General features: G+C 32.3%; 1 protein-coding gene across 1 annotated transcript; it reads left to right on the top strand.

The window, feature by feature from the left end:
* Positions 1-9,092: 9,092 nt before the first annotated feature.
* Positions 9,093-10,058, top strand: LOC102663910 (protein MAIN-LIKE 2-like). Its single transcript, XM_006579167.1, has 2 exons — positions 9,093-9,413; positions 9,492-10,058. The coding sequence occupies exons 1-2, from the start codon at positions 9,093-9,095 to the stop codon at positions 10,056-10,058; spliced, it is 888 nt and encodes a 295-aa protein (XP_006579230.1).
* The last annotated feature ends 2,730 nt before the right edge of the window (positions 10,059-12,788 follow it).

The raw sequence follows: 12,788 nt of genomic DNA, 5'->3' as shown, positions 1-12,788 counted from the left end.
AGAAGAAAAAAAAGTATAAAGACTCTAGTCTCTTTTATTTTTGTAATTAATTATAATTAATTTTACCTCTAAAGTTATAAAATTTTCATTTTATTGCTTGTGAAATTAATGACATTTAAATATTTTATAACTAGTGTCTTAGTTTTGGAAATAAAAATAGAATTTTCAACTTAATATATTATGTTACATTTTAATTAAAGTTTGAATAATAATTTATTTCAACATGATATATTTCACTTTTTTTATCCTAGGTGACAGAGAGTTATAATAATTTATTATATTCTTTGTCTTAATCATTTAATTTATCAGAAGAAAGTAATTTTGATTAATTTAAAATTTAGATGAGAGATAAATAAAGTCTAACTTAAAATTATTTTGGTCAAGAATCAAACATACAAAGGATTCAATTTTAATTTTAATACATTAATTATTTATGTTCAATTATTTTATTATAAAATATTATAGTTTGAATTTTATCATGTTTTTTTTTAAGGATTCGTTATTAAGGTGAGTTATGAAAAAAGTTAAAAAAATAAAGAGAAAGAGTTGCTGGATTTAAAAAGCTCTGTCTCTCTCTCTCCGGCCTAACCGGAAACATTAGTGTGATTTGTATATTTTGTTGAATGTTTCATTTTTTTTACGGTCTTTAACCAAATAAAGTGTATGAATGTAATTCAACTCGAAAATGATAGAATATATATTAATTGCATGGTTAATTTATTTTACTGTATCAGTATCATTCTTCGCTTATAAAAATTAAAGCTTTATACCATTTTCATTTCTTTATTTAGATAGTATATATATGAGGTTATAGGTTAATCTCAGTAACATCATTGTATACGTACGAATAATTTGAAGTTTAAATTTGTGAGCAAGATATTTAAGAATGAATACATTAATTTTTAAAATATAAAAAATATCATATGTATCTTAAAAAAACAATAATTTAGCTTGTATCAGCTATTTAGCTTCTTTCAATTTTAAAAATATGACACTTTTGTTATAGTTTTTATACAAGAATAATGTGTTTTTCGTCGCATATCAAAGACTAAGAACACATAATTTCTGTAATTTTTAAGTAATAAATATGAGTAAAATTTAAATAGATGCCTTTTATGCATTTTTCAAAGATAAATATGATTAGTATTCAAGGATAAATATCAAAACAAATTAGTTTTAAAATATAATTAATATAACTGATATTTGCAATTTATCAAATGTTAGGGTAAGATTTATACATTTTTAATAAATAAGGTGTCTGATGTCAATGTTTTTTTCAAAAAAAGAATTTATTTAGATAATTAAATAGTTAATAAAGTTAAATTCAATCGATGCAGAGTCATGACTTTGGATGACGAAAGAAAATAATGAGAAAATGGGTGAATTATATAATTTTGTTTATTTGAATAGTGATGTTACTGCATTGTGGTTTTTGTTTCTTTATTTAACCATACAGATATATATAGCATGCTAGTGATTCTTTTAGACTATTTGGGTCTTGTAATATTTTTTTTATCATTAAGAAAGTAGTAAAGATAAAACTAGCAATAAAGGAATGCCAGGCCTACTAGAGGAACAAAAATGAAAGAAAAGTTTATCATAAAATGGATATCTCAATTTATTATTTGTACTTTATATATATTATTATTTTTACATTTATATGTATTATTATTTTTATTTTTTTATTCTTATTTATATTACTATATAAAGATAGTTTGTAATCACTAGAATTTCAATATATTTGTACTTAGTATATAATAATTCTAGTGATTATAGCTAAGCCAATATATATCACAATATAATAAAAGAATTTTTTGCTAGACAAAGCATCCGCAAGGAGGTTATGCCTCATCCCTCCTGGAGCTAAGTCTCAAGAAATAAAATCAACATCAGAAGATGATCCTAGCTTGGCCGACCAATCCGCACAATGATTAGTCTCTCTAAGCACATGTTGCAAACTTAAATTCCAATGTTTATTCTGGATCGGAGTTGATAAATTTTGCTGATAAGAATAGCATATGGATGGCAATTGTTGTACTTCTCCTTCAACAATTGAAGGGCCACCATAGAGTCAGACTCACAAACAATAGTTTTCTGTCCCAAGTTCCATGCCAAGAGCAAGCCTCGGTGGATAGCTTGTAATTCAGCATAGCTTGTAATTTCTGTTTTGAGGGTCATAGTTCGTGTTTCTTTAATAAAAGTTTCATCTTTGCTTTTTAAAAAAATATTATTTGTTTGAAATAATTGAAATAAAAAGAAAAAATATAAATAAGAAAAAAGATAAAAATTAGTATAAAAAAAGGTTAGATTGTCAGCCTTATTCCTTAAAAGAAGTTATTGTAAAAAATTTAGCTAAAAAAAGATTTCCAAAAAACATTCTTGACATGGGAATGTTATTTTTTCAAAATTGATATCAAACGCCCTTATCAAATGCTTCCTAAATCACTCTCTCCAAAATCAACTTTTTTATATAGTCCTCTCTTCAAAATTAACCAAGTCAAAAGATGTATAATTTTTTTTAGGAAGTGTTTGATAGGGGAGAAATATTTTATATCCAAGAATCATAATTCCTGAGAAAGTCAACTACAAGAAATCATGATTCCTAATAATGTGTAAAATATGTTTAGTTTATCTTAATATGTTTTCTGATAATGAAAGATTTATATAAAATACGTCACTAAAACTTTTCTTCCACTCAAAAAAAATTGAATTCCTATTCTTTCCTTGAAAATGTTTTTGTGAGAAAATGAATTAAAATTGATTTCCAAAAATCATAATTTCTTAACATTTTATTTATTAATTACATACACCATATAAAATATGCATGACAAGTGAAAAGAAGAATAACAAGCTTGAGAACTTACCTTAACTAAATTAATATTCTACTTCTTCCCTTGCTATTTCATTTGCTTCTTCTTCCTCTAACTCTCGCTGCTTTTCTGCTTTTTATTCTTCGGAGGCCATGTTTGTCTCAAACAATGGCCTCTACATAAGTCAACATTTTCAGATTAACGGATATGGTTCAGGTTGAGGCCTGCATGTTTTGATAATTTGGTGTTTGGGTCAACGGATATCATATCCTCTTGCAAGCTGTAACACACGGTATTATTATGGTTGACAATTTGTTTATCAATATTTTGCTCGGGACATAAGAACTGTTTTTTCAATAAATTAAATTAGAAATTTATCAGTATGTAACTGTATAACATTACTTTTTAACTAATAAATAAATATGATTACTATTTTTTAATATTTTTTAAAGTCTATGTCAAAAATTCTATATTCAATTTTTTTACTAGCAATGTTGATTGTTAATTTATTTATTTTTTGTTTGTGGAAAAATCAAATCAACAACTTTTTCCTCCCATTCTTCTACTTTTACTACCGACCAAATTTATAACTCCATTCTCCATTATTCTTCTACTTTTACTACCCGACCAAATTTATAACTCCATTCTATGACATTTGAAAACAAAGTTGGGAATGTCCATGTGTACAGGGAAGCAAATGAAGTTTTTTTTTTTGGAGTTTCTCATAAGTTTTTTTTCAGAAACAATTTTATTTAAGACATGATCAAATGTGGACATAGAGTCATTCCAAGGTAAAACAATTGAAACACAAACAAAAATATATTTCATTTTAGCTTTATAAAGCAAAAAAGACCACGTTTATTAGAAAAAATGTCACACATGTTAATAAAAAAAAACCCAATATATAATAAAATAAAACATTTCTTTCAAAATTTGATTTAGACCTCATTTATTGTTGGATTGATCTTGTCAATAAAAATTAAAACCTTAATTTATTACGTTATGAGATGTTAATCCCATTCATTGTATCCAACTCCCGTCTCGTGGAAGCAAATGAAGTTGTGGATATCTTGCTTCTTGCTTCTTTGGTTCATTCACATAATATAGGATTACATATTATGCATACTCCACCTATTGGGTCATGGGATTGTCTTTGTGCAACCAACAAAATTGCTGGTGCACCCAACTTTTTAAGTGAAGTGACAAAAATGTCCTTCACTTAAAAATTTAAAAACACTCTCCCTCTTCAACTCCCCCTCCCCCAATTCCAACCGAGAGGAAGTTACGTTGAGTGCCCAGAGGGTGCGCTAAGCTCGCCCTAGTGTAGAGGGGGCTGCGCTAAGCCTCAATTCTTGTGCTAGGCGCAAGAAGTTGACTTCAGCTTAGCGCGACAGTCTCGCTAAGCGAAATTTGCAGGTTATAAATACATCCTCAGGGTGAAAAACACGATTTTTTACTCTCCTCTTCTCCAAAAATGTCACCCAAAACCCTAAAATCTCATTTTTCACCACCCAAGACCATTGGTGGCTGTCGTAAGCCGTCGTTGCTTGTCGTTGGACCCGCACACCAAGAGGAACACTTTAATCATAGCGGAATCCTCAGAATCCTCCTCGAAGATTCAGTGGAGAAAATCCCTTAATCCTTCATTTCAAAGTTTCTCTAAGGTAATCTTGACTTCTAAACCTTCTCCTAGCTAGTTTGAGTTCCTCTTAGTGTCTCTTATGTGTTGAGTACTATAATAGGGTGTTTTTACACTTCCTTTGAAAAATCCTAGAGAATGAGACATTGTAAAAGTTATCTTTTTATAACATTGAGGTTATTTTTGTGACATTCGCTGAACCCCGGTCACATTGGCGTGATCGAAATTTCAAAATGATGTTTCCTTTTTGAAGAACCCGAAATACCCCTCAGCCCTTTATGTTTTGATAAGGGTATTTGACCCCGAATATTGTCATTGACCTTGCTTTTCAAATCTATATTGAATTTCCTTCAATTTGACATATAGAGACTTGCGTTTTGGACGGACGAGCGTGAATGAGAGAGACCTTTGAGTAACGCAAACAGGAACTGACGGAGAGCTCACGATAGGTGAGGGGAGTTTATTATAAAATTTACCATTTTTGATACCAAAGTTAGGGTTAGGGAACCTAACTAAGGGAATACATGCCTGTCCATGTTGCATGCTGAGTTTTTCTTTAGAAAACAATGCTTTTGACGAATGGAATGCGATAAATATATTGTTGATGAATAAAATTATTGTCCTTATTTGACTTGTGTTGTTTGAAGACCTGGGAAGTGTGAATCTCAGGCATGAAAATATATGTATATGCGGAATGCGACTTACTATTGATGTTGCTATTGATGACTTTAATTGATATTTATGATGATATTGATTTGAGATGACGTTGCTAATGAAGATCATGTCAACATGAATTGATGTTATTGTTGATGATTATGTGAATATGAAACGAGGTTGTTGTTGTTGTTGATAACGTCATTGAGATGAGATGATGTTTATGTTGAGAATGATATTGAAATGGAATGTTGATGATGTTGGAAATGCATTGAGATGTGCATGTTGTGTATGTACATGGGGGGTGCAATTACCTTGTCGGACATCCCTTGTGAGGGAAATAGAGTGATTAAAGAATCTAAACATCTCCGAAAGGGGATGGTTAGGAGCTTTAATCTGTCCATGGTCTTTGCACTTGATGACGCCATGTTTCATACGTTGGATGTTGTGTATGTTCGTGGGGGAGGGGGGTGCATTGACCTTGTTGGATGTCCCTTGTGTGGGAAAATAGAGTGGTTAAAGAGTTTAAACATCTTCGAGGGGATGTTTAGGATCTTTAATTCATCCATGGTCTTTGTACTTGATGGTGTTCACGTTCATGCGTTGTATGTTGTGTATGTTCATGGGGGGTGCATTGACCTTGTCGGATGTCCCTAGTGGGGGAAAATAGAGTGGTTAAAGAGTTTAAACATCTCTGAGGGGATGGCTTAGGATCTTTAACTCATCCATGGTCATTGTACTTGATGGTGCCCATGTTTCATGCCTCATACGCCACAGGAAATAGTATAAACTATGGAAGTATGTACTTTGTACTAGGGGGTGCGTCACCTGGTAGGGAACTCCCTTGTGGCCCAAGCTGATCACCGGGGGGGGGGGGGGAGTTACGATGCACGACTGGGTAGCCTTGACAATTACTGCATAGTTTCCCTAAGTGAGGTGTCGTGTGGACACGCTTAGGCTATTTCCTTGGTTGATGGTACGTACCACATTGCATCTGAGAGTTGAGGTCAGGTGCATGCATCATTTTGAGCAATATTGATTGGATCCATGGATGGATGATGAATAATTGTTGAATGTGGGTGTTGAATAATGAATGTTGTGTAAGCTAATGATGTTTGCCTATGTTTTCTTGCTAATTGTGATTATTTGGATTTAGCATTGGTTCTTTTTATAATGAACTCACCCTTGCAATTTTATATCGTGTGGTTGATACATGTGATGATCGCGAACCTTGTTCGTGGGAGCAAAATGACAGCACTAGGGTGCAGGAAGTGAGATTTTGTTGAGGAACCACCGAGCCGACGTGATGACGTTGGGATTATTTTGGGAGAGAGTTGTGTTTTGTTAATCAACTCCTCCATAGTTGGTTCCATGATTCTTTTGTTGAATTAAAGATGTAAATCACAGATTTGAATTATATGTATGAACAAGTTTAATTTCCATTATGTGAATGATGTGTATTGAGTTACTATACTAATATATATGTATCCACTTAAGTAATGTGTGTTGTTTGGTGTCTGTATGTTGAGACAAAAATTACTTTCATTTTTTTATAAGAAAATTAACGGAGTTTTCATTTAAAATTTGAAATAATCGCGATTTAGAGTGGTGATATCGTAGCGACGAGGTGGGTCGTTACAACAACCACCACTTGCTAACAAACCACCGTAACCAATGCTCCTCGACCAAAATGGACACAACAACAAAGGAACACCTCTCGCGATAATGAATGAATGCAAAGAAGAAAGCAATAGAATGAATGGTGCGTGAAGAAGTCAAAAGGAAGAAGAAGTTAGTAGGGGGTTGATGTATCATTATTTTCTCCTATTTCTTAACCCTTTTGTCACCATTTTAATTACTAATTAGTCTTAATTGTCAAATTAATTATGCAGTTTTATCATTTGGGCCTAATGGACTAATTTTGTGTTTTTAATTTAATTTCAGGAGAATTATAAGCAATTGGGCTTGAATCCAGAATTGGGCTTGGACTTGAAGAGAGCAGACAATTTTATTCTATCAAATCTTATCTTATCCAGATTTTATCTCATCTAGATATTAGTTCATCCAATCTTATCTTATCTTATCTCATCTAGATTTTATTTTATCAAATCTTATCTTATCTTGTCCAGATTTTATTTTATTTATGGGCTTGGACTTAAAACAGATTGGTGAGCTTTGGGGCTGAGAACCTATATAACAACACCAAGATTTTAGTTTTAGGAGTCCTTTTTCGTTTGGGAGAAAGAATAATTTTAAGTTTTGCAATTCCAGTTTTTACTATTCACGTAGCAATAAAATTTTATTTTCTGCTTCAATCTGCAATTTCGTTTTCTACTGATTAATGGAAGGCTAAGTCTCCAGCGTTGTTTTCTCTTGAGGATCAAGCACAACTCTCTTTGAGGTTTTATTATTACTATTGAATTTTGCTTAGTTTTTCCTCTTCACCAATTACTCTGTATTTGTTGATATTAATCCATGCATGCTTAGTGTTTGATTAATTGTCTCTGTGCTTAATTTACGTTCATGCTTAATGATTAGTTTCGTTCATGATTAATTGGTGTATGTGTTGCTTAATCACATAATGACAGCCTTATGTTAATTTTCGCTTAGTAATTTAATTTAAGGTTGGATTAAGTGGTTGAACTGATCAAGGATAAATTCTCGTAACCTAGGATAAGAGACTTACTTGTGAATCAAGGGGAAATAACATGTTTTAATTCTATTATTTTCTAATTAAAATTTGCTCGCTGTTTAAATTACAAAAACATCAATCCCCCCAATTCATTACTGTTTTATTACTATATGTTATGAATGTTTGGTTGATAATTGCTCGTTGGGAGACGACCTAGGATCACTTCCTAGATACTGCATTTTTAATGTTTATTTGATTAGGGTACGACCTCGATCAGGGATATTTATGGAATTTCAAAAAATTACTGCCTGTGCAAGAGAAAAGCTAGGTGCACAAAGCAATTCCCTTGGGTCATGGGTGTGTTCATTTCCTTCTGAGACATATAATGGGTTGGCATCTCTTTAATGACAATTGCTTTGGGCACCAGGAGAAATGCTAGTACACCCAAAAAAATTGTGAAGTGGCAAAAATGTCTTTCACTTAATTTTTAAAAACGCTTCCCCCTCGTTTTATTTTCACATCGTTCGTACATGCTTCTTCTTCTTCGTTCTTGGTCTGTTTTTGTCTCTGTGCCGCCGTCGCTCGTGCCGCCATTGACCACAAGCTCAATCATCATCGTCTTTTGCCTCTTCGTTGTAAGTCTCCTTTCCCTCTCTATCGATCTGTGGCGTTGTTGGTGGTTTTTGGTTGTTGGAAATTCGTATAAGCCATACGGATTAACAATCAGTATGACTTATACAGATTGCCATGGATTTCCAATCCGTATATTTTTTTTAAAAATAATTAATTAATAATAAAATAACTTATTTTTTAAAAATAATTTAACAATTCAGATGTTATAAAATTTATTTTATAAAAACAAATTATTAGATTTTTTAATATGTATTTATTTAATTATTTTTATTTTTTTATTTAAGTTTTTTTTAATAATTAATTAATTCCAAAAAAAGTAATTAATCTTTTTTCTTTAAGAAATTAAATTATATTTGAAATTTTAAATATTTATTCGTAAAATATTTAAATATGATTGATTGTTAATTTTTATAAGTATGTATTGTACAAATTAGTGTAACAAGAAAATCTATATATGTAAATGACAATTTTTTTTTTATTGATGTAGTTATATAATTTTTTTGACAATAATAGTAATAAATATTTATATAAATAATATTTGGTAGTGTAAAAAAATAATTATTCATTGGAAATTTAAGAAATTGTTGTAGGATTTTTATCGTATATTTAAGTGTACATCAATCACTGATGTGCAGTCTAAAAAAAATTTAATCATGCTTTTAATGTGCAGATTATTATTTGAATGATGTCATTAATTGTTAATCAACCTTTTAATGTGAAGATTATGATTAGAGCTAGAGGTTTGGGTCGGGCTTTAGGTAGGGTTATAGGAAGAGCTTTAAGTAGAGAAGTAAGCCATGATGCTGATGAAGGCCCTCAGCGACGAAGGCCCACAACATCTGCACGTAGGCAATGGGAAGTTACGCCTATTGCTGAGGATGTTAAGCATGTGGATCATGCTACTAAGGAGGTCCATGAACAACCTCAAGAGGCACCTGCTGCTGATGTAGTTAGTGATGTGGAGGGTTTTCCAGACAGGCCTCACAACACATCAGTTTTGATGGACTATGTTCATCATGTGACTGTGATAGTTTGGAATGAAGAGGTAGTTATATTTTAATATTAATAATATTTTCATAAGTATTTGTTATTATTGTTCAAATTATTTATTTTTTATTTTTAGGAACGTTTTGAGTTGAAGTTGTTCTCCCATGGAAGGAAGGTAGAAAAATTTGGCAGGTCAGCTCCTAAGATTGAAAGCTTAGTGGTTGTCACAGGATTAAGTCCTCTGATCGCATGTTCGCTGGACAATGGTGATCGGGGACTTGTGTCTACTTTTGCAGAGAGGTGGCATAAGGAAACTAGTAGTTTCCATTTGCTGGTAGGAGGGGTGAGTATCACCCTGGATGATATGGCATCGTTGCTACATCTGACTATTACAGGCACCTTCAATAGCTTTGAGGTTCTTCATGTGAACGATGTCGTGTTCCTCTTAGTTGAATTGCTTGAAGTGAGTTCTGAAGAGGCAAGAGCAGAGACGATACAATGCCATGGGGCATATGTTCGTCTATCCTGGCTACGAGACATATATCGGAGCAAATGTGACGTGGCAAAGTGGACTATGGCAGCTCCAACATATTTGTTGCATCTACTAGGTTGCACACTATTTGCTAACAAGAGTGCCACACACGTGCATGTGGTGTTCTTGGATGCATTTCGTGACCTAATGCAAAGTGGAAGCTACGCATAAGGAGCTGCTGCATTGGTCCATATGTATGACAATTTGAATGATGCGTCAAAGAGCAGCATCAAGCAACTTGCAGGATATATCACACTTTTATAGGTAATTTAAAATTTTGTTTTAATTTATTTTTAGTTCTTTAGTTTATATTGAGTATTGTTTTGATTGTTTTTAAAATATGTGCAGTGTATGATGTTTGATACTGTGTGTTGGATTCCCTATGGTGACCACTGTGCATTCAGAGAGTTTGAGCGGATCTCTTTATTTTCCGGACACATCTATTGGGGTCCATCTATCATCATACACCAAACAGAGAGGGTTGTGCGATAGTTTGGGTATCAACCATGTTTGGTTGACATAGTCAACAAACATTGACCATGGTCAGCAAATAATTTCAAACTTCTTAAGGCACTCAGAAAACTCTTGCTTAGAAGGACAATCCACCAAACTCCCCCAAGCCTTCATGGCATGATCCCTTGCATTTTTTTTACTAACCAGGGTTTTACACTTTGCCTTGACATTCTTATCAATGTGAAACTGACACAACGAATTGGTAGCCTCAGGAAATATAGTTTTCACTGCATTCATCAATGTTAGATTTCTATCAACAACAATAACTTCAGGGGGTGCATCACGTCTGAGGAAAAGACCTCAAAACCGTTGTAAAGCCCAAACAAAATTATTTAGATATTCTCCATCCAAATAGGAAAAAGCAACAGAGAATATCATCCCTATTGATGTTACACCAATAATATCAAGTAACAACAGCCTGTACTTGTTTGTTTTGTATATACTATCTATTAAAAATACCAAATTATAGGCATTGGTTAATTTGACTGATCAGGATGACTCTAAAATATGTCATGTACAACATCTTCATCCTTCAATCTATGCCAATGAATATACTGATCCTGTTCATGAAGTTTCATTAGTTGTTGCATTTCAGTATTACTGTCTCTTATGGAAGAACAACAAGCATTTCTTGCATTGTAAATTTGCTTGATTGTTGTATAACTATTGGCATTGTGTTCCTTCAATGTTAGAAGAATATTTCTTAGTTTCATCATTGACTTTGTCATATCAGCAACACTGATCTTCTCATCCTTAGTCAGTCGACCAGCTTATGGATGTCCAACTAATGGCCAATTCATGATTCTCACTCCTACACATTAACTTCACCATCCATCTTCACCTCTCACCACTAGTTTCGCACGCAGCTTAAATGGACACCCACATTTTTTATTGTCAATAATTGTTCTTACCAAATATTTCTTCTTGGCCATATATTGACCACTCCTTTCACAACCAATTAAAACAAATGAGGTCCTTCATCTAATACCATTATTTGTGTCTCACCTCAAAATCACTACCACAAAACCAATTTAATACGCAATAGATCGAGCCCAATGTAGAACATCATCAAGGGTAGCAAACACCTACAATGCAGTCCATACAAGTTTAGTCTTTAAGGGACATTCATTTACTTACATTAATAACAAAAATCATATTAATACTTGAAAAGTATTGAACGCATCACAATAATCAACATGTTCTTCATTCACACCCGCTTCGTCTTCATTTTGTTCATTCATATCAACTTCTTCAGACATTATAATGTCATACATCCACTGATCTTCGTCTATCTAAACAAAACATTCAAAAATTTCAATGACAAACAAAAAACCCCTTACCACAACATAATTATACTATCACACAATTTTTGCATTTTTTTATTGCATTTAATAAATTAATACATTAAATTTGAAAGGACAAAAAAAACAAATTTATGTTTAAATGACTAAATTAAATTAAAAGTATAAATTATTTTACCATTCATATCACTTTCAAACTATACAAACTACAACTTTCAAATGAATATTCAAACTATATCTATTTCAAAGTTTTTTAATTAACAATTCTAATTTTATTTAATTAAACAATAAAACAAATTTATAAAAATTGTAAACAAATTAAAAGGAACTTACAGATTGGCAATCCGTAAGTACCATACGGATTGGCAATCTGTAAGGTTCTTACGGATTACCAATCCATAAGTTATATACAACTTGCGGATTATCAATCAGTAAATTGTATATAACTTATGGATTATCAATTCATAAGTTTAATGCACCTTACCTCCGCTGTTAATGGCCAATCCAACCACCGCTACAACCTCTACTTGCCCACAAACCACCGTAGAGGTTGTAGCGGTGGTCTTAATTATTGAACAAGTGGCCTTAATAACTTAAGAGGGGGTGAATTAAGTTTTAAAGAATTTTTCGATTAACAAGTTTTAATCCCTTTTTTTAAAAGATTTGTGATAGATTTATAATGTAGAAGAAGAAGCAACAATTAAATTAATCAATGTTCTTTAAACGTGCAAGACAAAATCAATTGCAATAAATAAATGAGATAAGGGAAGAGAGAATTGCAAATTGGGTTTATACTGGTTCGACCACTTCCTGTGCCTTCGTCTAGTCCTCAACCAACCCACTTGAGATTTTTCACTATCCTTGTAAATTCATTACAACCTTTGAACACACCTTGGGATCCCTCACCCTTGTGTTCAAAATCCTTATAAGCCAAAAGACAAACAGTTTCTTGATAACAGTTGTGTTTATGAGATGTACAAAAAGATTTCTCCCCTTTAGAGTAGATAATACAAATTGAAGATCTTAGAATAATTCTCAATTGATTTGTATGTGTTTGTCCAAATTGTAGTTTTGAGAGAATTTGACA

This window comes from Glycine max, chromosome 4, assembly GCF_000004515.6.
Source record: "Glycine max cultivar Williams 82 chromosome 4, Glycine_max_v4.0, whole genome shotgun sequence".
NCBI classification, from domain to species: Eukaryota; Viridiplantae; Streptophyta; class Magnoliopsida; order Fabales; family Fabaceae; genus Glycine; species Glycine max.
Note: the sequence above shows the minus strand (reverse complement) of the source record. Positions and strands in the feature narration are given on the sequence as shown.